Source organism: Alternaria incomplexa, assembly GCF_024043165.1.
Source record: "Alternaria incomplexa strain BMP 0042 chromosome Unknown scaffold_5, whole genome shotgun sequence".
Lineage (NCBI taxonomy): Eukaryota > Fungi > Ascomycota > Dothideomycetes > Pleosporales > Pleosporaceae > Alternaria > Alternaria incomplexa.
This window is the reverse complement of record NW_026249854.1, coordinates 526085-552763: the sequence shown is the minus strand read 5'-3', so window position 1 is coordinate 552763 and position 26679 is coordinate 526085. Positions and strand designations below refer to the sequence as shown.

At 52.9% G+C, this 26679-nt stretch overlaps 8 protein-coding genes across 8 annotated transcripts; 6 read left to right on the top strand and 2 right to left on the bottom strand.

The window, feature by feature from the left end:
* Positions 1–179: 179 nt before the first annotated feature.
* J4E90_004099 (uncharacterized protein) lies at positions 180–2513 on the top strand (the record flags this gene model as incomplete). Its single annotated transcript, XM_051433665.1, has 3 exons — positions 180–1085; positions 1138–1508; positions 1559–2513. The coding sequence occupies 3 exons, from the start codon at positions 180–182 to the stop codon at positions 2511–2513; spliced, it is 2232 nt and encodes a 743-aa protein (XP_051292183.1).
* A 1182-nt stretch (positions 2514–3695) lies between these two features.
* On the top strand, positions 3696–8318 carry J4E90_004098 (uncharacterized protein; the record flags this gene model as incomplete). Its single annotated transcript, XM_051433664.1, has 7 exons — positions 3696–3836; positions 4121–4975; positions 5066–5894; positions 5946–5962; positions 6721–6822; positions 7208–8229; positions 8279–8318. The coding sequence occupies 7 exons, from the start codon at positions 3696–3698 to the stop codon at positions 8316–8318; spliced, it is 3006 nt and encodes a 1001-aa protein (XP_051292182.1).
* Positions 8319–8983: 665 nt separating this feature from the next.
* J4E90_004097 (uncharacterized protein) lies at positions 8984–10217 on the bottom strand (the record flags this gene model as incomplete). The annotated part of the gene is made up of 2 exons (XM_051433663.1): positions 8984–10002; positions 10061–10217. The coding sequence occupies 2 exons, from the start codon at positions 10215–10217 to the stop codon at positions 8984–8986; spliced, it is 1176 nt and encodes a 391-aa protein (XP_051292181.1).
* Positions 10218–11031: 814 nt separating this feature from the next.
* On the top strand, positions 11032–12510 carry GCN5 (histone acetyltransferase; the record flags this gene model as incomplete). Its single annotated transcript, XM_051433662.1, has 3 exons — positions 11032–11540; positions 11597–12422; positions 12481–12510. 3 exons carry the CDS (start codon positions 11032–11034, stop codon positions 12508–12510), a joined length of 1365 nt encoding a protein of 454 aa, XP_051292180.1.
* A 2842-nt stretch (positions 12511–15352) lies between these two features.
* On the top strand, positions 15353–17395 carry J4E90_004095 (uncharacterized protein; the record flags this gene model as incomplete). Its single annotated transcript, XM_051433661.1, has 2 exons — positions 15353–15798; positions 15853–17395. The coding sequence occupies 2 exons, from the start codon at positions 15353–15355 to the stop codon at positions 17393–17395; spliced, it is 1989 nt and encodes a 662-aa protein (XP_051292179.1).
* Positions 17396–19108: 1713 nt separating this feature from the next.
* Positions 19109–21341, top strand: J4E90_004094 (uncharacterized protein; the record flags this gene model as incomplete). The annotated part of the gene is made up of 5 exons (XM_051433660.1): positions 19109–19179; positions 19226–19634; positions 19681–19783; positions 19837–20405; positions 20460–21341. 5 exons carry the CDS (start codon positions 19109–19111, stop codon positions 21339–21341), a joined length of 2034 nt encoding a protein of 677 aa, XP_051292178.1.
* Positions 21342–22056: 715 nt separating this feature from the next.
* Positions 22057–23238, top strand: J4E90_004093 (uncharacterized protein; the record flags this gene model as incomplete). The annotated part of the gene is made up of 1 exon (XM_051433659.1): positions 22057–23238. One exon carries the CDS (start codon positions 22057–22059, stop codon positions 23236–23238), a length of 1182 nt encoding a protein of 393 aa, XP_051292177.1.
* A 152-nt stretch (positions 23239–23390) lies between these two features.
* On the bottom strand, positions 23391–26505 carry J4E90_004092 (uncharacterized protein; the record flags this gene model as incomplete). The annotated part of the gene is made up of 2 exons (XM_051433658.1): positions 23391–24128; positions 24412–26505. 2 exons carry the CDS (start codon positions 26503–26505, stop codon positions 23391–23393), a joined length of 2832 nt encoding a protein of 943 aa, XP_051292176.1.
* Between the last annotated feature and the right edge of the window lie 174 nt (positions 26506–26679).

Below are 26679 nucleotides of genomic sequence, written 5' to 3'. Positions count from 1 at the left end.
TTCAGGCGGGGCCTCCTAGCGCCTACTAAGAATGGCGAAGCATTCTCGGCCGTTGTTCTTCACGATCGCTGTATCGCTTTCATCACCCAGAGGCGTGGTCCTACCGCGTCCGTTTTGTTACGCGCTTTTTCTTCTAAGATACCCTCGATCACCCTTCACACCACCGCTCGCCATCGACCATGTCCTTCCTTGAGCGTCAAAAGACGCGCATTACGGGTGACGAAGATGGCGCCCGTCGACACAGCATCCTCAATCCCTCGTCCTCGGGCAAGATACCCAACGCGAAGAAACCACGCACGAGACCGCCCGCATCGATACGCGATCATCTCCCTTACCCAAACTCGACCCTCTCTCCCACTTCAGGGCCATACTCCATAGGCAGCATGGAGATAGAAGTCCCTGTCGAACACCCTCGTCCGATCTCGAACATCAAGCGCAAGGGCCGGCACCTTCTGCAGTTGGAGACTGTTTTGTTTACACTATATTACCCAGCCTCGTTCGGGAGTGGTAACGGGAACGCCCCAGGAGGAGAGAAGAAATGGAGTCGCGAGACATGGCTTCCAAGGCCGCGCATGGAGACGGCGAAGGGTTATGCGCGGTTTGCTGGCATACCGAGCCCTATAAGCATCGGCATCTTTGGCGCGACCACCATGCTCACCAAATTGCGCGGTTTTAGGAACGCCCCTCCTGCGACCCATTGGCCTCCGGAAGGCAACATGAAGAAAGACGGGTATGAGATCAAGAACCAGCAGGGTAGTCCGCCCGAGGGCATGAACGACGAGCCCATGTTCCCACTGTTGATGTTTAGTCATGGTCTTGGTGGCTCTAGAACCGCATACAGCAGCCTATGCTCTGAGTTCGCGAGCTACGGCTTCGTCGTGTGCGCAGTGGAGCATAGAGACGGGAGTGGACCGCGGACTTTCATTAATCACAAGAAGCGAGGGAAGCGGAGAAAGGATGCCCAAGGAGGAGGGAAAGCGAACCATACGGATTGCGACGGAGACGTAGAAGACGACAAAGACTTTGCCAAGTTTCAGCATCTGGATCACACTGACGAAGAAATTGCGCAAGGTTATCACTATGTCGTGCGTACTGTGAGGTTTTGGAATACAGAATCTATTAGGCTGACTATAGCAGGACTACATCTTCCCCAAAGATAATCCGATGGACACCGCACCGAACAATGAGCACGGCGTCGACGGCGAACTGCGCAGCGCACAAATAGAGCTGCGCCTTTGCGAGCTAGAGGAAGCATACCGTGTACTCAAGATGATATCTGACGGCGATGGAGAGGAAATCGCACGACAGAATCTCCGAGGCGAAGGCTACGTTGGAGGCTCTTCCAGAGGTCTGGGCGGAATTGATTGGGCACAATGGAAACATCGTTTTCACGTAGATAAAATGACAATGGCTGGTCATAGTTTCGGAGCAGCAACAGTGGTAGAAGTGCTCAGGCACGCCGAAAGATTTACTAATGTGCAAGCGGGGATAATCTACGACATCTGGGGGTGACTATATCTTTCTCCCCGTCGTTACATTGGAACTAACACATTTGTAGCGCGCCTGTAAAGCCACCTGTGGAAGACCCGAAGCACCGAATACACCTCCCCCTGCTGGGCATCGCCAGTGAAGCGTTCATGTATTGGCAGAAAAACTGGGATGCGTCCATGTCTCTGATGAAGGAGGCCAGCGAGCATGGTGCCCCTGCGTATCTTCTTACGGTCCGAGGCTCCGTTCACATCAACCAAAGCGACTTCTCGATCTTGTACAAGCACGTCTCATCGTTGTTCATGAAGGCCACTGTCCATCCGCAAAGAGCTATCGATCTCAACGTCAGCACTAGCCTCGAGTTCCTCCGTTTGGTTACGCCCGACTCGGGAGGCGGCAAGTCCATCATTAATCGATGTATGACAGATGAGAAGATTCTGGACACGCCTCTTATGGAAGACATGCCCAACGACCACCGACCGAACGACCAGTGGATAGCTGCCCGACTACGAGTTGACAATGAGTTCAGGAAACGGTTAGCTGCTGGTCTGCAAAGAAAGTTTAAGCGCAACTTTCAAGGCGGCATGGGCACTGGATACACGACTTCTGACGAGATGTGGTGTTTCCATAAACCTTCAGAGGAGGATCTGCAAACATGGATCAAAGCAGAAGACAGAGGAGAAAAGCGCATAGATGAGGATCATGCTATTGTATCGGCGGAGGAATCTCGGAATAATCATCATGCGGCTGCCGATGCGCCTAGATCTGCAAGCCCCTCCCGCAGAGAGGCAGAGAGAAGCGAAAGACCGGTACGGGAACATGAGGCGGAGGTAAAGGATGCAAACAGTCAGCAAACAGGGCATGGGGTTCGAGATAGATATGATGATGCGGAGAAGAACACTAGTGGGGAGTCTGGGGGTGGGCACGCAGCGGCCGCTGCAGAGCAGGGCGAAGATGAACAATCGAACAACTGGTTGGGCGTCGTGCCGAAGCTTAGACACGGTCCAGGGCAAGCATCAGCATAGATATACAACGTTAGATTATGTGATCATACACAAGCTCTAAATATCCTTGACCGGGCTAGTGCATTGGTACCTGAGACGCATGGAAGTCGTGATTGTGACATCGTCAACTTATAAGTTGGACAGTCTCGTTCACTCGTTCATCAAAACATTGACGTCATGATCTGTATATTCTAGGATCTACGTTGTTCCCGGTGTCGCGTCGCCCGTATACCGTATAGACTTGGCTGAAGCTACCCAAGGAAGCGTCTGCCCAGGTATCGCGCCCTGGAGCGTAAAGGGGGGCGTTTGATTAACCAAGCTAGAGAGGTTTAAACAGCTTATATAATCAAGCGCTGACAAGAAACCAGCTGACAATGGAGCGAGGGAAAAATTTATAACCGCCAGCCCTGCAGACTGCTGACAGGAGTCACCTTGGTGTCACGTGCAGCACTTGGCATGCGGCACTTGCCGTTCCGGGAAATTTGTTGTTCAGTAATCATGCTGCCAAAGCCTCCCGAACTGCACCAGAGCTACAAGACGCACAACGAAACAATTGGCCACACCCAGCTACTAAGCTCCGACGACATCGGTCTCAAACATCTCACCATCAAGAATGTCTAGGATAGGCTTGCGAGTTATAAATTTGCACGCAAATAAACCCACGTAGATGGGACCACAACGCCTGCAAACCTATGGTCATGAACCCACCCGCCCATGCACTCGTCCGCCTCTTCGCCCTACAGACAGCAGGAACTAGCCGCATCCTGTGCGGAGACGCGCATTAGCCCCGTGTAACAGCGGACCCTTGATCGATCTCGAACCTTGTGAGCTGTAGCGGCCGTTCACTGAATCGGCGCCGGAGCATCTTTTGCTTTTCCATACCTACCGTCTGGCTTGCGTCAGGTTGAACTAGTTCTGGGTGCAATCTACATGTACACAACGTCTTCCCGCTATTTTTACGCGAACCAAATTACTCCATTGAGAATCTATACGAAGCGTTTACGATTTTCCTCACAAGTGAACGATAGTGGTGTTTCAAGAGTCGGAACGGAGTGATTAGTAGTCCGTGGAGACCGACTTCGGTTCAGCATCCTTTCGCCTTTCGTAGTCAGTCTCGCTATTGGTTCCACCGAACTCCTTCGGTGACATACCTCCGGACCTTACTCTGTTCGATCAGCGGTATCAGAAGCGAAAACCAGAATCATGACCAGCTCAGAATCAGAACAGGCGCAGACATCACGGAAGCGCTCACGCAGGAGGGACAGCGTCGATGACGGTGGTGCTGGAGGAAAGAAGGCTAGGGGCCGTCCAAGGGTAGACACACAGGACGCCACGGCTGCAGATGTGAGTGGAGACGCAACGTCCTTTTTGTTCTATCTACCCGATTCGTCGTTGTCAACTCTTGGAGCGGGAGGGTAAACGGGACATGCGCACCTGTCCTGATCGAAGAAGCTGTCAAGTTGTTGATGTGTCCTCCAGCTCGACCCACTGTGAGCTCCTCATCGGCATCCCCACCTCCTGTGAACGACGCTGATGAGCCTGCCGTGCTCCAGATGACACTACCCAGCATGAAGCTCCTCGCGATCCGATCTCAGCATTCATGTCGAATGTACTGACAGATTTACCAGAGACGAAGAACTCAAATCCGGCTTGCGCAGCGTGCATATCGGCAGCGGAAGGAAACCACCATCGCGTCGTTGAAGAATCAAAGCACACAGCTCCACTCGATTATCGAGCAGATGAACAAAGCCTTTTTAAAGCTAAACGAGTCCACCGTCAAGTCAGGTTTGTTACAGCTGAATCCGAGCTTGGCCCAAGAGTTCAAGCTGGTAACGGAGACGTTCGCGAGCTTGACAAAGACAGCCAACGAGGGCCAGTACGAGGGAGACGAAGATGGTGAACACGGCGAACACGGGATTGAAGGGAATGGTGCACCAAAGCTAGCCGAACCGGAGCCTGAAGTGCAGCACATTGGATGGGGATATTCCGCAGTTCCGAAACCAGCCGCTGAGAAGCGTCCGCAGCCACAATTGTCAACACCGGATAGCTACCTCGCCCACATCAGTGCTGCATATGGCAATGTAGACTCCCGCAGGAGCGATCTGGTGGGTTGCCGTCAGTTTGGAGCTGGTGCGGTCTTCGACCAGTCGCACCGATCTTCGCAGCCTCCAGCAGACCCATCACCATCGCATACTTCATCCCAACCGACGCAGCTGCCTTTCGGGCTTGTAGACCTTCTGAGTCAGCACCAACCACCGTATGCAACATCAAACCTGCACACGTACTCCGTCCGTGTACCGACGCCTGAAGCGACACCGCCAACGAACAGATTGCCTACGCCGCCTCTATCGAAGTTAACGTCGAAGACGCTCCCTCCGGTCACAACGTACAGTTTCCAAGAAACAACATTTGCCAGACGATTGTCGAGGGCGGCGCTTGAGGCGGGGTTCCATTTGCTTAGCAACGCCCAAGCTCGCCCTACGGTACGTTTTCAGCTAGTCGATGTAGGAATTGTTTCTTTGGCTTCACTGTCATTTCTCCAGTAGTGATACAAGGCTAATCATGACAGCTAGGCAATCAACCGTGTCTTTAAGCTTTCTCTACCTCATGAGACCCTCGATCAAATACGAAGCCGCTTCCGAACTATCATGGCCCGTGGCATTGACGAAGACCTGGATTGGTGGGAGTCGCCATTCCTTCATCTCGGTGGTGCAGGAACTCATTATCCGCGACGGGACGCTGCTGGCAACGTGAAGTCTGTCAGAAACGGATGGAACGTACGGCAAATTGGGCCAACAGAGAACAAGGTGCTCATAATAGAGAATACAGAAGACGGTAGGAGTGAAGAGCTACGCGGCGTGGACCTCCGTGGATACGAGGGGGAATGGTTCGACTGTTACGACGTACAGGGCTATTTGGAAGAAAAGTACTCGTGCAAGCTCGACCCGAAGAGCTCGTTCGCCGAGTGTGTTATCGACGTTGACGACGAAGAACTGTCCAGAGCCCCCAATAGTGCACTACGGCAACGGCCGCACAACGCGACGAGTCTGCCTCCTCTTCACCAGAACTCCGCAAACGCATCGGCAGCTCCGTCGACCACTTCGACAAATCCGCCAAACAACTCTTACAACATCGCGGATAGTGGAGCTTATGGGCTAGACTTGTCTTTTGGGAACACCGGTGAATACCCTAGGCTTGTCAACTACGAAATCTCATATGATCAGACCCTGGGTTTGGATCTCGCACCTGGGTATGATTATGGGTTTTCGCATACACCCGCCTTTCACATGGACAACATAGATCTGGGCATGAACATGATGAGCGATGTAGCGGCAGCTCTACCAGTGGTGAGGCAGAAACGGAAGAAGACTGCCTGGCTAGACGTTTCGAAGCTGATTGATGGTGAGTGTACACATTCACGCGAGGTCAACAGTTGGCTGACTATTACTACAGAGATCATTATACACGGCGTGTGTCTCGGGCGATCACCGGGGTATCGGCGCAAGGACGTCGATGCAGCGGTACAAAAGGCTTTGGTGCATGACCATTAGCCGGTAGCGATTGCGAGGAGCATGCCAAGATACCCAGGTGCGATTCGAGTGCAGTGGCGGGAGTTTTGCTTCTTATGGGATGCAGTTGGCTGTTTGAGGTGCAATTGATGAACTGACGACGTTTGTACCAACATTTGAATCGATTCGTATGTATATTGATCATGAGCACTACTATATTTCGAATCTGCCAGAACGCTGCATCGCGATCTTTGGATGTTGAGCTGTGAGCGTGGTCACGTGTGGCGCTAGAGTAGCGTTAGGCGCTAAGGAACCGGCGCCCTCAATGATTGCCGGAACGCCGCTCACTATCACTCATACACCCACGACCCCGAAAGCTGAGGGCACCCGAACACGTCGTACAAAGCCTTCCGTCTGGGCTAGCGATATCCGTAGAACTTCCTTGACCGCGCAGAAGCTTCCTCAAGCGCGCGCACCTCTCTGCAGCCTCAAGCGCTGACGTCGCCTGCCTGGCTTGCCTGCCTATTCCTCAATCCTCTGCACGCGAGCAACCATCACAAGCCGTCGCGCAGCTATCACAGAGCCCGCATCGTATACTAGATAGCTCAGACCATATCAAACAGTCGCGATCATGTCGAACTCGGTCGTGGTTAGTATCCCCAAGGCGCGCATGCGAGCGGTGGATGGGTAAAGGCAGGCTTGCTAACAGCAACCACCAGGGCGGCGTGTACCAGCAGATCATCGAGAAGGTGATCCAGACCTCGCAGAATGACTTCGAGGAGTCGGGCGTCGATCATAGCACGCTCGACGAGATGAAGCAGGTATGTTGCAACCTGGCCTCCATCTCGGCCAGCGCGCCATCCTTTTCTTTGTCGCAGCACACCTGCGACTGCCGTCACACCGCTTTTATATCTCTCACTTTTCTTGTCAATTCATTTCTCGCATCGGTTTCGCTGGCTGCGGCGATCGCGCGGTGACCGCCTGGCTTGGGTGATGGGCGGCTGGAAGCGGGGCGGAGTTGCCGGTCGGTCTGGCAGCTCCGGGGGCGCCTCAGTATTTGAGATGCCTTCTTATAGCCCCTGCACAGCTCCCCCACCCGCCAAGACCAACGCATCATTTCCCAACAAGGCATAGTCTGTCATGTGACGGTTGTTCTCACATCATGTTTTGTTGAAGTTGTGCTGAGCATATACTGACTATCGCTAGGGCTGGCAAGAGAGGCTATCCGCTCTCAAGATTGCTCACTTCCCATGGGACCCTGCTCCTGAGCCTGTTCGTCAGCCGCCTACGGTACCGTCCAACGTAAAGGTTGACAATGATATGCCTTCCGTGTCCGGACCTCAGGAGGCTCTCAACTTCCCCAACGTGCCCGTGAAGCAAGAAGGAGGATACCAGCCACCAGTTGCTAACTACCCTCCTGCTCAGACTGCGAACAACGGCTACGGCGGTACTTATGATCAAAACCAGCAGCTCGCGCACCAGCGTGCAGCTGCTCTGGTACAGCAGCGAGTGCAACAGCAAGGACATGTGCAGCAGAACTTTCCCAATCTGGCGCAACAGGGCCATCTGCCTCAAATGCCTATGCAGAACCAGCAACAGCAGCAACAGCAACGCATGATGGCGCAACAGCAGCAGCAACAACAACAACAACAACAACAACAACAACAACAACAACAGCAGCAGCAGCATCAACGACCTCCACAACAACAGCAGCAGGGAATGCCACAGCAGCGTCCCCCACCGCAAAATCATATGTACACCTCACAGACTGATGGTTCGGGTGATGCTATGGCTGACTGGGAGGCCTTGAAGGCCGCACGCGCTGCTGATGCAGTAGAGCGCATGGCGGCGGACGACTTCATGCGTTCTCGCGTTGATGCCATGGCTATGCGTCAGGACAGTGGTCTCATGGTACCCCTCGATTCGATGCCAAAGGGCAGAAAGCGCAAGGCGGCTATGCGTGTCCTGCAGGCCGAAGACGCAGAGGCCTCGTCAAGCGCACCGGTTCCCGCGCGCTTCGACGGTGACGACGATGTGAAGCCAGAAGAAGATCCGGATGATGCCATTAACTCTGACCTAGATGACTCGGAGGACGAACTCGGGGATGGCGATAACAGCGACGATGAAATGGTCGACTATATGTTGTGCACCTACGACAAAGTCCAGCGCGTGAAGAACAAGTGGAAGTGCACGCTTAAGGACGGCATCTTGACCACGAACAAGAAGGAGTAAGTTGGGTGTTGAGACCTTGAAGAGATTTTGCTAACGCTTTGGAAGATATCTGTTCCACAAAGCAAATGGTGAATTCGAATGGTGAACATTCGCCACCCATTGCTAATGCCTGTGGTAGCTGAACTCGAGTTCTAAGTCGCTCCGTGCAGCGCACGAATCCCATTCGATCGAGACGCGAGTCTAGCACGCCTGATACACGACTCACCAAGCTCGATCCCCCCTTCGCGACGACAAAGCGGCTCGATACGAACATCGATAACGGGCATCAGATTGGATACTATGGCCTCGCGCGACATTCGAGAAAGAAGAAAACAAGAAAGAAGCTGATTCCCATGACGCATTACACAGAACTATGGAAAGGACGACTGGGCGTCCTGAGTACTCCTAGTTTACGCTATTCAAATTGATTTTGCATTCATGTCAGGACTAGAAGTTTGGCTGGTCTCACATGTCCAAGCACAGGCGTACGGGCTCCATGGCAGGATTATATTTCATCAGGTGGAGTTTTTCAGCTTGAGTAAAAGAAGGAATTGTCGAGTTCGGGGCCATGTTCACAGCAAAACGTCAGGACTTCCAAGTAAGAGGCTGCCAAACAAGGGCTCTTGGTTGCTTCATCACAGAAGAGATTGTGGATTTCATTTCCTACTCTGTTCGGGTCTGGACAGACTAGCAAATACAAGAATTAGCAAAATCGGCATATGCTGAGCTCAAGCTCCCTGTTTTCTACCAGTAGTGATGCCTATCGTACTCTCATAGCATATCGTCAGCGCCACTCTCGCCATCGCTTCCTGTGCCATTGTGCATCAGGGTCTCGTCAACGTCTGCGCCCTCAGCCTCCTCGTCATCCTCTTCCACGAGCGGGACAAAGCGAAAGTCGACGAAACTCACTTGTCCGCCTGTGGCCCCTCCAGGTCCAGTCTGAGAAGCCGACCCACTGCCTTCGACCTCAATCATGAACTGTAGACTCAACACGCCTTGGGTATCTGCTCGTATACTGACTTTAGTCGCAACGTTCATGGCGCGCGCGGCCTTTTGTATCAAGCTAAACTTGTAGGATGAGCGGAGAACAGCTTGTGGATCGCTGAGCTGAAAGGTCTCGAGCAGGTTGGTAGGTTTCTGATCTGCTGCCTCATTGTTCGTGTTGAGGTTCGTGGACGCAGGAGTGCGGTAGGCAGAGGGTTGGGGCTGATTGTTGAACTCGACGCGCGCTGAGCCTAGAGTGCCTGATGACGATAGAGCGAAGAAGGGTTTGCCGCGCACGGTTTTGGCGTACATGGTCAGCTTCTCTGGGCTTGTAGATGATAGCTCTTGTACTGCGTCATACAACCAGCTGCCTCGCATGATGATTTTCAGGGCGAGGGCTTGTCGATCAAAAGGTATTTCGTCTGTGTACTCTGGCTCGTACGTCGTGAGATCGCATTGCGTGCGTATGCTCGCCTCTGTCAAAGTGACGGCCAGTGGAGCACCGGGGCCATGATAGCTTATCCGACAAAGGTTGTTCATGCCGCCTAATATGTTGTTTCCAGTGAAGGCTGTGCTAGTGGGATATGCACCATCGCGCGCCCATGGGGGTTTGGAAGTGGAGGGGTCGGTGAGGCCAAAGATCTGGAGGGTCTCAAGGAGAGCGGGAAGAGATATTTGAAACGCGGGAGTGGTAGTAGATGTTGGGTCGAGTTCATCTTCGCTGTCGGAGTGTTGTGAGTTCGGCGGTGGGGCGGGCGCATTGAAGGTGTAGGTTGTGAAGAGAGACTTGTCGAGGAAGGCGGATGCTGTAGTCGTGTCAGATTTGGAATGTGCAAAAATACATTGTATCCAGACGCTACGTACCTTCCATGACGCTCGCCTCATCCACAGCAAGCTTCATGCCAATGTCGCTGATGTGGACATGAGCCTTGTTGGAGAAGGCGATGCAGCGGAGGAGCAGGTACAATTGTCGCGCAGAGCTTGACACTGCCGTGAGGATTGGGGGCTCTTCTTCGTCCATGGTGCTGTGTTGTGAGTGTGAGGGTACGGGCTATCGCGCAGGTAGATTCGAGAGTCTTGAACTTTTATTGGTATTCCATAAATTGTACACAGTATGCCCCTAACGCCGGATGGAGAAGTAGGAAACTAGACGTATACGCCGACTGCGCAGATCATGTAGACGGCGCCGAAGCTGTTTGCAGTCAGTGGGCGCATGTTGTAGCTGGGTTTCCGAGGCCACGTACCCGAATGCTAATGACGCGGGAACACCGAGAACGGGGAGGTTGATGAAGGAGCGGTCTGTGTGCGCATGAGTAGGGTTCGCTAGAGGGGCGTGGCTATGTCGCGTACTCAAGCCGAAGATGGTAGTCAAGATGAGAGCTGCGCGCGTTGTTAGCAGAGGTCCACTAAGCAGCAGAGCTTCCAACATACAGATGGCCAGCAGCACGAAGCCGACTGTGAACTGCGTGTTCTTTCCGACGGCAGGGCTGAAGGGCGAGGACGCAGCAGCCTCCCAGACGTCTACAAGTGGGCTCGACATGTGTGCAGGCGTGCAATTGGGCTATGTAAGTGTCTCTCTCTCGTGAAGCTGCTTTGGTGGCCTTTCGTGTTCACTCGCAGGTGATCGGCCGTGATTGGTGTGGGGCGACTAGCGCGGGAGGCGCAACTTCCCCGACATTCAGTCAACACCACGCACAGGGCTGAGAGAAGGCGCGACGGCACACAGAAGGCGCCCTACACTGCAACATGGCGGGCGCGACCGACGACAGTAAGTGCGCATGCCCTCTCCAGCTCCATGCGCGTCAACAGACGTGCATCATACCCACAAGCCCGACATGTCTCCCCGCAACGACATCCCGCAGTTGCGCGACGTGTTGGGCTATCCCACCTCTCCCCCAACTTCACCACTGCTCGCTCCTCCCCCCATACCTCGCCGACACACCCGGCAGTCTTCTTCCAACGCACGACTTCGCGAACTACAAGCTAACCCGTCTCGCGCTGAAGCTAAGCGCAAAGCGACGACCGACCCTCCCAACGGCTCTCCCAAGCGCATAAAGCAGGATCCCTCGACACCTTCTGCTGCCGACGATGCCCCCGCGCCTCCCGTGAAACGTATAGTGCCATTCCCCGAGAAGCCCGCCGTCATAGAAGAGCGCAATGGGGAGATTGAATTCAGAGTGGTCAACAATGATGGGGAGAGGGAGAGCACCATCATCTTGACAGGCTTGAAGTGTATCTTCCAGAAACAGTTGCCCAAGATGCCAAAGGACTACATTGCGCGCCTCGTCTACGACAGGACCCATCTGAGCATAGCCATCGTGAAACATCCCCTCGAGGTGGTAGGGTATGTAAAGGCTCTCGTCCCATGTCTGGCCAGACGCTGACAATACAACGTTCCAGTGGCATCACATACCGTCCCTTCGACAAAGGCCAGTTCGCCGAAATCGTCTTTTGCGCCATCTCCTCGGATCAACAGGTCAAGGGCTACGGTGCCCATCTCATGTCCCATCTCAAAGACTACGTCAAAGCCACCTCGCAGGTCATGCACTTCTTGACCTACGCCGACAACTATGCCATCGGATACTTCAAAAAACAAGGCTTCACCAAGGAGATTACCCTGGAAAAGTCAAGATGGATGGGCTACATCAAGGACTACGAAGGCGGCACCATCATGCAGTGTAGCATGGTGCCCAAGATAAGATACTTGGAAAGCGGCAGAATGCTCTTGAAGCAGAAGGAATGCGCAAACGCCAAGATTAGGGCCGTGAGCAAGAGCTACGAAGTCCACGCGCCGCCAGCGCAATGGGCAAAGGGCGAACTGAAAGCCATCGACCCCTTGACCATTCCCGCCATCAAGAACTCCGGCTGGTCACCTGTTATGGACGAACTCGCTCGCGCGCCCCGCCACGGGCCCAACTACAATGCCCTTCTCCATCTCCTCAATGACATGCAGAACAACAGCAACGCCTGGCCGTTCCAACAGCCCGTCAATAAGGATGAGGTGCTTGACTATTACGACGTCATCAAAGAGCCCATGGATCTCGCGACTATGGAAGAGAAACACGAAAAGGATCTTTATCCTACCCCCGAGGACTTTATCAGAGATGCCAAGCTCATCTTCGATAATTGCCGCAAGTACAACAATGAAAGCACGCCCTACGCAAAGGCGGCGAATCGTTTGGAAAGATATATGTGGCAGCGAATACGTGACATTCCAGAGTGGTCGGTAAGTATTCAACACTCTCGTGCCTGGCGCAGCAACGTCATGACTAACAAACTACCAGCATCTGGAAGGCGAGTTGACAGGCAAGTAAGAGGTTTGGGGTCCGATCACTCTGATTTCGCCGTGCATAGGGGGCGTTTGTTATGTGGGTTATGCCAACTTGTATTATCATCATCAACAGGCTTGTTGTTTAGCGGCATTGGGTACGGTGTAAGGTGTATGGTATGGTAGTATTGGTTAAGGGTTCGGTCGGGCTGATTATACCCTTTGTCGTTACGTATTCGAATCACTTGTTCATACCCATCTCACAAGAACATGCAGTGAGATGCTGGGTGTGCAGCGTACCTGTGAACATCTCGTTCAGCAATCACATAAAGGCGCAGAGTGTGATGAAGTCCCAGACCGATGATGGAATATTGATTTATCCATGTGGCCTATCTGCTATGCGAGCAGGCCTTCCCCATTATGTCGAGCACATTCTCGATTCGTCACTGTTCACATTACAAGATATGTGACTACGTGTTTGCTCTCCGCATGAGGTTCACATCACGGGTTAGCACGCGGTAGCACCAAGCACACTTTCGCAAGGCTAGGTACGTGGGACCAGATTCTGTGATCACCCTAAACGAAAGTAGGTAGCCGTGGGCCAAATATGTTTTGTACAATCGCACAATGCTAACATGTCGTGTCCCGTAACCTTATTGTGGCGTCCGTAGTGGTTGATGTACTCGGTTGATGAGGTTTGGACAAGGCTTCGCGGTTTAGCGACGGGGTATAGTGGTCGTCTATGTGACAGCCACGACACAGAAGCGAGGGAACAAGCTTTGTGGACGGTAAGGAGGCGTGTGCAGTGCGCGCTAGGAAGTATGAGCTGCAGTGCGGTGGACGAAGAGCATGAGGATGCTAAGCTCGTTGGGATAAATCACGCGAGAGTAGCCTAAGGTCGTTCGAAGGCTGCGCTGATCGTGTTTCGAGGAACTGTGATTTGATCAAGTGCAAGCACAACAATTGGAAAGAAAGATCACTTGCCCAAAAGAAAGCGTGTGGAGCGATTCAATTCACAGCCCCTACATGGAGCTGTGCACTAGATCTGGGGGTTCCTGTTGCTGATGGGTGTACCTAAATGAGCTCCGGCAGTCCCGGATTGTGCTTCGCAAACTTACGATTACAATCGTGATCTCGCTGTGAATTGCACCTAACACCAATAGACAGGCCTTACGCAATAGCGCAGATGTATAGGCTCGTGTTTGCTTGACGTGGTGTACACACACGTATATTTCACCCGTGTTTCGTCTCGGAAAGTGGAGACTCTCTCCCAGACACTGATAGGAACTGACCGAGATGACGGACAGCACGGATGCAAAAAGTAAGTGTTCCGGATTGCGAATAAGGTGCTGCATCGACCATGATCCTTCGAATCGAACATATGTAATCAGTGAATGGAGGCTCCGCGGATGGCTGTGCCTCTTAGTTGTTGGTATTCCGTGATTGTGCTCTTAGCAGACGCCACGTAGAGTATGATTAGGTACAGTAAATTGTAACCTTTCGGTTGGCCGCGGGTGGGGTGGTAAGCCTGACATGGGAGAAGTGCCGACGACTTGGCCTAGTGCAGCGTAAGACGTTAAGTTGGAGCAACGCGAAGCAGACATTTTCCCATGTGATGAGCCCTGTGAAGTAGGAATTTGGGAGGGCTGGCTTCGCAGTCCAGCTCGAAATGATGCCAGCCCACACGATGTGCTACCGCATGGAGCTGGGCCCGCTGCGGGGAAGGGACAAGGCTAGCTCCAAGGCCACCTGCGGATCTTGAACGGCATTCATTACAATGCGTCTGGCGTCCAAAAGCATGTCAGGATCGCTCGGCCAGCCAAGACAGCGGCTATCCAAAGTGTATACACAGGCGAAGTCCGCGACATGATTCGGCGCATATATCTCGATGCGTGCCCTCGTGATAAGAACCCCAGCTTCCCTCAGCTGCAGGACACCACAAGCGCGCTCGATGGTCCAGCGTCCCTAGCGTAGACCTGGTTATCGGAATGATGGTGATAGCGCTGGTCGAGACCCGTTGGTCAGATAGCATTGAGGGACACCAATCCAACACTCGCTGATGGAGGCGCACGCCGTGTGCTACCATGGCGTTCGCGCGTGTCCCGCTGCAGCGTACTGATAGGAGTGGGTTGGTCTCCTTGCGTCAGACGGAGTACCCGGTCTGATCTGCATTCCGGAGGGTCCACAAAGACAAAGTACAGGCGAAATTCAGCGACGGTTCGCAGATGCTGTCTTCGCCCCTGTGCCTGTGTAATTGCTGCGAGACCCTGGCAATTGCTTCTGCACATGACCCAGGGCAGCGGAATCGTCGACCTCGGGGAAGACGATGGAGGTCGGGTTGTCGAGGCAGAGGTGTTGCTTCGAGAACGCCACGCGAAGCCCAAAACAGAGCCTCAACCGAGGAGGGGCGCATATTCGCCGCCGCTTATCACGGACTGGGCGGGCGTTCCAGCACGTTCATCTCCGTGATTGGCGCTTGGACAGGCTATCAATGCTGGGGAAAGATAAGAACCTGGTCCGGGTTGCAGAAGCGCGGTAGGTCGGCCGGTACTGGGTCGTGTTGACACAAGAGACAGGCGTGTGAACAGCGAGTAAGCGAGCACCAACATGAGACGGTAGATATTCCAGAAAGCGGAGACGACCGGGAGCCAATGGAACCCTGTGCTACTGTGCTCTAGCCAGTGCAAAAGAGGAAGTTGCCAAGTGACCGTCTGGAGCCCGTTCAACTGTTTGTCTGGGCCAGCGACGGTGCGATCCCTCCACTTTGGTGGTAGCGCGTGCCACGGTGCGAAAATATAATTCCGCGAGGGCCGACCTCGATATGAGAACCAACAGTTCCTCGTCGTTCAACCTCTGTTCAGGAATTGTCCTTGTGCCTATTCGTCGCCATGGCTGATATCCGCGACCAACATAACGGCTCACCAATGCCCGGTGTCGCCCGCAATGACGACCCGGCGCTAGACATTGCGCGCGAGCACCACCACGAACACGTGCACCACAGCGCGCGTGCGGCCCACCCTGATAACGTTGTCTACACCACCGGAACCACAGACGAGCCGACCAGCAAGTTGTTCCGGCCCAGTGGTCTTGACAGCGCCAGCCAATTCACGCCCATTGGTGTTGACAGCACCAACCTCCACCAGCGCCACTCTGTCAACGAGAAGCATGACATTGAGAAGGCCGGTGGCTACGACTATGAAGTCGAGAAGGCTACGCGCAGCTCTTCTGATCCCGAAATGGAGGCAGAGAAGAAGCCCTGGTACACTTCCTTTAGTGCTTTCTACCGGACTTTCAGACTGCCTGTCCACATCTTCATTGGAGCGCTCTTCACCGGGTAAGGCGCATTTCCACGTCCATCGTCTCGAGTGCTTTGGGCTAACAGTATCAGATGGTGGATTGCCAGTGTAGTCGTGCACCGCAACGACAAGAACTGGATCATTCCATTCTTGTTCTGGCTGGCCATTATGATCCGCCTGATCACTCTGCACGTTCCCATCACCATTGTCACCAAACCCATGCACTGGGTCTGGGCCAACACTGGAACGAGAATTGCCAACCTCATCCCGGAGAAGATGCGCATTCCTGCCGCTGCTTGCCTTGCCATCGCTGTCATCATTGTCGGATCATTCGCCAGCGAAGAGAGCGAGGACAACACCCGCGCAAACCGGGCCGTTTCGCTGTTCGGTCTCGCCGTCTTCATCTTCATGTTCTGGGCGACTTCCCGCAACCGCAGCAAGATTGTATGGCATACGGTCATCGTCGGTATGCTCATGCAGTTCATCATCGCGCTGTTCGTTCTCCGTACCAAGGCTGGATACGACATCTTCAACTTCATCTCTGAGCTTGCTCGCCTGCTCTTGGGTTTCGCTAGGGATGGTGTCGCTTTCTTGACCACCCCAGAGATCTCTCAGAACACGTACTTCATGTTCAGCGTCATCCCAGCCATTATCTTCTTCGTCTCGTTCGTCCAGCTCTTGTACTACTGGGGCATTCTCCAGTGGTTCATTGGCAAATTCGCCGTCTTCTTCTTCTGGTCCATGCGAGTATCCGGTGCTGAGGCCGTGGTCGCGTCTGCCTCTCCTTTCATCGGCCAGGGTGAATCTGCTATGTTGATTAAGCCCTTCGTTGCTCATCTCACCATGGCCGAGATGCACCAGGTCATGTGCTCTGGATTCGCTACCATCGCCGGTAGTGTGTTGGTGGCCTACATCGGTATGGGCCTTAACCCGCAAGCCCTGATTTCATCTTGCGTCATGAGTATCCCTGCATCGCTTGCTTTCAGTAAGCTGCGATACCCGGAGACTGAGGAGACTCTTACCGCCGGTCGCGTTGTCGTGCCCGACGACGATGAGCACAAGGCCGCCAACGCCCTGCACGCCTTTGCCAACGGTGCCTGGCTCGGTCTCAAGATCGCCGGTATGATCGTCTCTACGCTCTTGTGTATTATCGCTCTTCTCAACCTGGTCGACGGTCTGCTCACCTGGTGGGGACGCTACATCAACCTCGACGGCGATTACGACTTGACGCTCGAGCTGATCCTCGGTTACCTTTTGTACCCTGTCGCTTTCCTCCTCGGTGTATCGCGTCAAGGCAACGATCTGATTCTTGTCGCTCGTCTCATCGGTATCAAGGTCATCACCAACGAGTTCGTTGCGTTCCAATCGCTCACCGACGAGGACCCCGCGTCCCCCTACCACGACCTGAGCCCACGCTCCCGCCTTATCGCTACCTACGCTCTCTGCGGTTTCGGCAACATTGGTTCCCTGGGTACACAAATCGGTGTGCTCAGTCAGATTAGTCCTGGCCGCAGCGGTGACGTATCGCGTCTCGCAATGTCCGCTCTCATTACAGGTGTTTTCTCCACTCTGTCCAGTGCGACGGTCGCTGGTCTTGTCGTTCTAGACGGATCCAACTTTAGCTCAGGCTCGTAGGCCTGGAGCGGGAAATGTATGAAATGTTGCATTGCTGAGGAGTCGCTGTTTGGTGGTCCTAAAATATTATGTTTAGCCAGTTTTGGTGTACGAGATACCCACAGTAGTACATGGATTTGATGAAGAATCAATACTCTCACTTCAAACCTCTTTCTCAAAACTCTGACCGTGGGACGTGATGATGACTTTAAACGTGGACACGAGATGGGTTATGCACTCCGCCCTTGGACGCAGGCTCTACCTTGGCGTCGCCCTTTTACTCACGACATGTTGCCTCAATCCGGTTAGCGTCTGCAAGAAGGGCAGTCTCTCCAACATGAACGACACAGCAATCTCGCTTGCGATACGGGTCAGCCTCTGCGGCGTATCGGCGACTAAGAGTATCATAGGGATAATGATATCTTCACAGTTTCCCATGCTCAAGCTTCGGGATGGGTCTTGGGCGGCTGCTGATGAGCACGTGCTGAGGCCACGACAGCGTTCGTGGACTTGAAAAAACTACGAGCTCTGATACCAATGTTTGTGCGAGGCTATTCGACCACCATATATCTCATTAGAGTCGCAAAATGCGACGATGCAAGGTCGAGGTTTACGGTGTTGATGTTTATTCCTGCTCCGCCAAGCCCGTGCCAGCTTTGTCAATGGAAAGACCGCCTGCGATACCATGACGCTCGCTCCTTCTCAAAGTCCAAGACCAGTACTCTACGCTGATCGCACACCACATGCTGAGCCAGCTATACAATGCATTAGCGACACGTCGAAGAGAAGGGTACGTTTCGCATACAAGAGCGCTAGTAGGTGCTATGCCACACCGTTGAATGGCAAGATCGAACGCCTGCCGACCCGCACAGACCGATTGCACTCGATAATCCCCGCTGACGGCGTGATCCCAACGCGATGTGGCATCTGGGGCTGCCAATCCCGCCAGGAAGATAAGAGATGCTGAACAGCCAATGACGCGTCGCGACGGGCAACTAAGCGAGCCTGCTAAGATTGCCGCTGGAAGCTTGACGGAAGAGATGCTGGACGAGTGCTTTTTCCGTGTTCCAACGACTTTCCTGCATCTTGCCATCGAGTTTACAAACCTTCGCCTTGGTAGTTTCGACATTCATGGCTGGAAGGCTGCGAAATCGTCGGCGTTTGCCTCTCGCAATGCAATGCATTCAACGATGCGATATACAGCCGCGTTTGGACAGCCGCGAGCAGCTGCCTGAACCCAACGATCTCGAAGCCGTGCAGGCCTGCGATTGGTCGCAGCTTGGCTGTGAATAAAAGATGCCACACAAGAGTTCGCATCTTATCTGCATTGTTCCGCCGCGTTATCGGACCATACCGGGGTTGGAAGATCGTTTCCGCACATGGTGTGCATCCTCCTGTTGCCCAACCCCACGAAAGCCTGCAGAACCATGCATATGTCGAGCTGTGATCGTTGTCACCTTTAATAATTATCCGCGAATATGCACGCTAGCCCTACGGTTGGCTATACCTGCCCTATGCGTCCGGCCGATGAACGGTAATGCTCTTGCTTTATCATGGTTAAAGCCCTCTCCTAGAGGTCGTATGCCGGCAGATCATGACCGAAGCTTTCTGCAAAATCTCCCAAGCGAAGCTAAGCAGTAAGGTTAATCATATATCAACTTCCGGCATCCCTCTGACATCGCACTTTCCACTTGCCAACTGCTCGTCACCTGAGGTGTCTTTAACTCACCCAGCATGAGTACACCTCCGCCGCTAAGCCAAGGCTTTGGCTATGGCATTGTGATCGGTCTAGGCTTTGCCTTCTCGTAGGTCTTACATTCCCCATACATGGGCATTACTAACTCGGCAAAGCTTCGGTATGATCTTGACGACATTCGTACTGAAGAGATACAACTATGAACTCCAAACCTCTGAGATGTTCTCGACAGCTGGTCGTACAGTAAAATCAGGACTTGTCGCGTCAGCCGTAGTATCATCTTGGACATGGGCGGCAACACTTCTCCAATCGAGCGCAGTCGCCTACCGGTATGGAGTATCTGGCCCCTTCTGGTACGCCTCGGGAGCGACTGTGCAGATCATCTTATTTGCTACGATTGCTATCGAGCTGAAACGAAGAGCACCTAATGCACATACCTTCCTTGAGGTTATTCGAGCCAGATACGGTCCAGTCACGCACGTCGTTTTCATGGTCTTTGGTCTCTTTACCAACATCCTTGTCACTTCGATGTTGTTGACTGGAGGCTCCGCTGTTGTGACTTCGGTACGTCAAACGCGGCGAATGATATATCTGTACTAACCTACTCAAGCTCACCGGCATGCCAACTGCTGCTGCTTGCTTCCTGTTACCTGTTGGTGTAGTTCTTTACACCATGTTTGGAGGCATCAAGGCCACTTTCTTGACTGACTATGGTAAGTTACTCTCTTCTACATTTGCAGCAAAAAGTCGCTAAGATTACCTCTAGCACACACTGTTGTCATTCTGATCATCCTCTTGATGTTTGCCTTCACCGCATATGCGACCAACGAGAATCTCGGAAGCCCTGGGAAAGTCTTCGATCTACTGGTACAAGCCGCATCGGATCACCCAGTCGAAGGGAACGCCGGAGGCTCTTACCTAACCATGCGATCGAAAGAAGGTGCAATCTTCTTCGTGATCAACATCGTGGGCAACTTTGGTACTGTGTTCTGCGACAACGGATATTATAACAAAGCCATCGCTGCCAGCCCCGTCGATGCTCTTCCCGGATATATCATTGGTGGTCTGTCCTGGTTCGCGATTCCATGGCTAGCCGCTACCACGATGGGTCTCAGCGCGATCGCCCTGGAGAACAACCCTGTTTTCCCCGGCTATCCTAACCGCATGGCTGATGCTGATGTGACGGCTGGGCTTGTGTTGCCCACGGCCGCTGTTGCCCTGATGGGTTCGGGAGGAGCGGCTGCAGTTCTGCTTCTCGTCTTCATGGCTGTGACCAGCGCCATGTCTGCTGAGCTGATTGCCGTTTCTTCCATTTTCACCTATGACTTCTACCAGGTAAGCTTGACTTTACTGGTCATGAAAGCGGATTATTGAGCTGACGAAACATAGACTTATGTCAACCCTAAAGCTACAGGGAAACAACTCATCTACATGTCTCACACCATGGTTGTCGGCTTCGCTGTCGCAATGGCAGCCTGGAGTACAGGGCTTTACTACATCGGCATCAGCATGGGCTACCTATATCTCCTCATGGGCGTCATAATCTCGTCCGCTGTCCTGCCCGCCACTCTAACGCTGATGTGGTCGAAGATGAACTGGGTCGCAGCAACCTTCACACCACCTCTCGGCTTCGCCTGCTCCCTTATTGCTTGGCTCGTCACCGCACAGAAAGAGAGTGGAGAACTCACTGTGCTCACTACCGGCGCCAACAACCCTATGCTAGCAGGAAACGTTGTCGCCCTCCTCTCTCCCATTGTTTTCATCCCCGTCTTCACGTACGCTTTCGGACCCCAGAACTACGATTGGCAGAGCATGAAGGCTATCCGCAGGGGTGACGACCACGATCTTGCTCTTGCCGCGAACGTCGATCTAGAACGGATCCCCGGTGAACAACGACGAGCTATCGAAGCTGACGAAGAGGAACAAGCCAAATTACTCAAAGCATCGCGTATTGCGCGCTGGCTCACGCTCTTCATGGCGATATCTTTCCTTGTGCTGTGGCCCATGCCCATGTACGGTTCTTCGTATATTTTCAGCAAGAAGTTCTTCACTGGATGGGTTGTTGTGGGTATTTTGTGGATGTTCTGCTCGTGCTTCGCAGTAGGGTTATATCCGCTTTGGGAGGGGAGAAAAACAAGTGTCAGGACATTCAAGTCGATATACATGGACATCACGGGGAGGAAGAAGCCGGGTAAGGGGCCGATGGTTGTGGAGGGTGAAGGCACGGATACACCTCCGGAGGCTATGGATGAGAAGATGGTGGAGAAATGAGTTGTAATCGGAAGAGAGCAGGATTGTCCATCACTGTCTACCTAAAGAGCACGATCGTAAAGGCCGCGTAGCCGGAGACTGAGCAGCCTGGGCATTAGCCCACAAGGCGGTTCCAAGCCACTAGTGCTACAATCGACGTGTTGCGCGAGATTCCTGATAGAGTATACCAAGATGTTTCAAGGCTATTTCCGTCGGCACAATTCGTATTTGCCGGTGTTGACCGAAGTTTTCTAGGATGGGTCTCTGACCATTGGATCTGATAGCTATGCCTTGCGTGGTCTAGCGTCGATGAGGCTCGGCTTAGCGACCCACGTGGCAATAGCCGTCCCACGCAAAAATCACTACCCCTAGATGTATCGGCTGGCCCATTCACAGTGCTGCATGCCTTCTTGTAGATGTCGAGTGTGACGGGTACTACGGTTTTAGCATGCAATATGCTAGTCCGACGAAGCAAGCTCACCCTGTGCACCTGCCTTTTGGATCCAAACATGCGCCCACGATGCCAGATGACAGGCGGTGAAAAGATCTAGAAGTCACGACTTTGCCCGAGCGTGAGGCTAAACTAAGTATCGTCAAATTGTCCCTTGCCTTGGCCGATTGATTTTTCTGACTGAACCCTTGTCTCCACGTCTTCTCCAGTTCTTTCCTTCTTCTCTCCACATTCCTTTTCCCTGTGTGCGTTCTTTGGTCTGTCCATTTGTTAGCGAGGCGTCAGATGAGTGTCAGTCTTACAGGCAGTTGTCTGCCACCATCAAGCAGCTTACCACCTATTCGTTCACTGCTATCGGCATCGGAAGATCAGGTCTTCGCCGCTCTTAAGAACCTACAGACGTTGTACTGTCCTGTACGCCTTCCGACTACTATCTCACACCCGACATCGAAAAGAGAGCACACATCTATCGTCTCACCCCCTGGACCCGCGGATTCCGGTTACGCGTCTCAAGACGAAGGCGAAGATGATGAGAACCAAATTACAACCGAAGAGGTGACAGCAGCTCTGCGTGCAGACCCATTCGAGCGCACTTTTGCCACCCAATGGCTCAACTCGCTCCTCGCGCGCTCGGAAGAGATGGAAGTCGATGACGATGTACGAGAAAAGCTTGTCGATGACGCCGGCTTCATTCTTTCAACCCTATTCGAGAATGCCGATGAAGAGGAAGAGGCGCTGACACGAGACTTTTGCTTCCCCGCATCATCTGGAGATACAGTTAAGGTCACGCTCAATGATGCGCCATTGTCGAGTACAGATCATACAGCAGTCGGACTTCAGTCCTGGGGTGCCAGCATCGTACTCAGTAGCATGATGTGCGCCGAGCCAGAGCGCTTTGGACTGACTGAAGACAGTCTTGCGGGGAAGCAGACAATTATCGAGCTCGGTGCAGGCACTGGACTCGTCAGCTTGGCAGTAGCGAAATTGCTTCCTGTGGTCGGCGCTGGACCTGTCAGCATCACGGCGACAGACTATCACCCTGCGGTTCTGGAGAACTGCAACGCAAACATCGAGGCGAATTTCCCTTTGAGCTCATACGACACACCACCTGTAGATACCGCAATACTGGACTGGGCCCAACCTCCCAAACACATGGAATCAGCATCCGATCTTCTTATCGCCTCAGACGTGGTCTACGCTCCCGAACATGCCGCTTGGCTACGTGATTGTGCGGCTCATCTTCTGGCTCAGAACGGTGTATTCTGGCTTATGGTCACAGTGCGCAAGACTGGCAAATTTGAGGGCATTCCCGATACTGTCGAAGCCGCTTTCGAACCAGAGCTCTGTCCGAAGAGCGACGACGGGTTTACATTCAGAATTCTGGAAAGAGAGTTTGTAGAGAAGAGACGGGGTATTGGACGAGGTGACGAGAGCGGATATAATCTTTATAGAATTGGATGGGCATAGACCAAGGCGATTTATAGACTAGACAGCGCAAGCGACCTAGCGGGCTTCATCAGTGCGCACGATGTTACGAATTCAAGACCTAGATCTAAGACCTTCGCAACGAACTAATGTGCTCTTACTTACGCACCAGACACTTCCTCATCCTCTGACACTCAGTAGTCCCCAAATTTGTATCTTGCTCGCGCAAGTTTGTCCGCTTCTGGGTACTTTTCGACGTTGACAGCCACAGTCGCAACACCGAGGGGGATATCAACCGTCCGCACGATGCCCAATAATCTGATTGCAAATATCCACATCCTGTCGTTGATCTCTAATGCCTTGACTACGAACGGCTCAAGTGGCAGCGCCAGCTCCTCGATTGGTATGAGCACAGCGAGCTTCTCGAGCGTATCCTCCATATCGTCAAATCTCGCCTGTATTCCAGGAATGATTTTTAACCCAACATCCCAAGCCTCCCTCATATGCTTTGCGTATTCGCTATGAATCTTTCTCGCCATGAGGAATTTGGCGTTGTTCATGGGATCGGTCGGGTTGTCGAGCCATTCTGCACCGGCTATTTGTGCTTCCGTTTCTACCTGCTTCAGTTTGATCTCTGCCAAGTCGATGAGCTTTCGCAGAAAGTTTTGTGTCATGTTCAGCAGTCTTCCAGTATCCTCCATGGGGCCATTGATCAGGTTTACAAGAGCAGGATCCGGAGCATTGTCGGCGAAGTCTTTCCATGCCCTACGCTGCGATTGAAAGAGCGAGTTGATGTGAGTGAACAGGTATGTAAGCGGGGTAAGAGTGAATTTCAGGACGAGCTTTTTAGTCTGGGAAGACATGCTTTGGTTGAATGATCGGTGCCGGTTCTTGGAGAGCGGTGAAGAAGCAAGTGATACGCTCGTTTGCTTCTTGTTTAGACTAGTCAGCACCAAACCTTCTCCTGTGGCTGCGCATGCGTGGAAACTGCGAGAGAAAAGATGAAGGACAATGCTTGCTGAGCCATGATTCCATATTGCCATGGGCGGTGTCGATCCTCGGTTCCTGGACCCTTCAAACATCGACCTCTCTCTTCCTCTTTCTTCCGCTACTACTTTCCGGCTGTTCCTTGAATATGCGATGATCAGTGAGGCCTGGCAGAGGAAATACATAGTCAGCCATTTCCTCGCCTGCAGCACACCAAACTCCGTGTACCCATCCCGTATTTTCCATGTAACAAGTCCGGCTGTCCCAGCTCTGTCTTGTGCCCTTGCCATCTTCTATAGCGACTGATAAGCTCACGACCCGGTCTTTGTTGTAGGGCTTTCGCGTGGCGTCCCAGCTGGTAAATACGTTGGCGAGAATCGGCTTCCCGTCTTGTGTTTTGGTGTCTGGAGACTCCATTATCCAGCCGTCCGGCGTCGGCTCAATAAAGATGGCAACAGGCTCTCCGTCGAAAGGAGCCGAAGCTAATCGCGCGAGACGTAGCTTTTGATCGTCCTCACAAAGAGCTTGATAAAGGACGGACATCATATCCAATACATATGATGCAGACGGCGGTACGACTTCCCCTTGTCGCTGACGTTGGTCAAAGGATAAGTGCCGCAGCATATGCCTGGCGAGCTTACTACCTGGCCATAGTGCCTCCAGCTTCCGGACCACCAGATTCAATACTGTGTGTGCATTCTTGTTCAGCTTCTTGCCTCCAAGCATTGGACCTCCGCCCATTGGCGACAGGGCTTTTCGATCCGAGGTTGTAAGGAGGAGAGGGTTGTATCTATGTGCTCTATCCTTTGATGGCCTTTTAGGCAGTAGCGTGAACAGGAAGCCTTTCGTTTCAAGACCACGAGGTGTGATGATTGGTGACCTGAAACGGCAACGGTCGACGAAACTCTGCCGGTATCTGAGGTTAGGAACAACGAATCTGTTTTGACATGCATCTAGATATGATTGCAATGTGAATGTCATCAGATCTTTCTGCAACGACACATCGTCCAGAATCTCACCATTCATAAGCACAAGTGCGAGCAGTGCTACAGAGAGGCTGTATTGGCCCACCTCGAGCAAGGGAGAATCTTTTGCGAGGTTTAGTCGCTTATTGAACCTCAAAGCGTTTGCAAGAATGGCGATCCTGTCCTCCTCATACTCCAGTGATCGGTTGCAAATGTCTTCCAGTACGCTGTTAGTGGTGGTGGGGTAGGCTTCAACTCTAGGGTTGCTCTCGTCGCTGGCATCATCCCTCCAAAGACGCCGGGAGACCTGAGGGATACCCGGTCCCCCAAATACGAGGCGCTTATTGCAGATGTTGTACTGTTTTGCCTTTCCCAAAAACTCAGTATTCGGCCATCGTCCTTGATCCTTGTAGGTGGCCTCGCAAAACATGGTCACAGATTGTCGGAAATCCTTGAGTCTGACTTGTAATTCCCCCATGGTATCACCAAAGTTGTATCCGCGATCTTTGCGAATACCTCGGGGACATGGTATCAGCAGGATCATCCGATGGGAAGCCAAATGATCTTCCTGGAAGATCCATCCGCGCGACCAGCGTGGATCGCTCAAGATACGCAGGATGAGCATCTGTACTGCCCTCTTGTCAACTTCGGGTCCCAGTCCTGGCGAGCTTTGGGACCTGGGATTGGCAAATATTTCGCCTTGAAGCAGCTTCGATAGGAGGTCAATTTCGTGCTCGTGTGCAAGCTCCACCGTAAGTAAGCCAACTGACAAGGTGCTGCCGCCATACACAACGTCCATGATCTGAACACCAAGCTCTTTGTCTTCTGAGAAGATGTGTTCGTCTTCGCGTCTCTGATATATACATTCCTTGTCAATCCATAATTTGGACGCGTTGATGCTCTTGCTCTGGGCGAATCGAATTACTCGATCCATATAGCGGCCTGGAAAGCTACTTTTATGGGCTGGGGCATCAGGTCTCTTGATTTGGTATTCGAAGATAGGTGGCTTGGTTGCATAATCTAGACGGCCATGATGGCGTTCATCCCACTTCCAAGAGACAGCAATGTATTCAACCTCGCTGTCGTCATCTTCGCGCTCTGTAACAGGGATTTCATGCGACGGTATCTCTGGATCAAGCCACGGGTCATCGAGATACTCGTAGGAGACATATTGTTGGACTTCCTCGTCCAGTAGGTTTGGGACTTTGGAAATATCTAAGAAGCGAAGTTTCGATACCCAGTCTTCAGCCTTCTTCCGATCAGCTTGGATGTGTTGGATCTCCAGCAGTTGCTTGCGGAAAGCCGTGATATCGCCATCGAAGATCTCGCCGAATGTCTTGTGAATATCGTTCTTCATAGTGTAAGTGAGCGTTTGAGTGTTGTGGCTGATGAGAAGGTGCAATGATGAGATGGAATGAGATGGAGACGGGAACGGGAACGCGTCGAGCTTAGACGCGCGCGCGTTGTTCCACGTCATCACGTGTTCAGCTTGGCGGCGACGTAATAACGCGCAACCATCCCGATCTCTTCA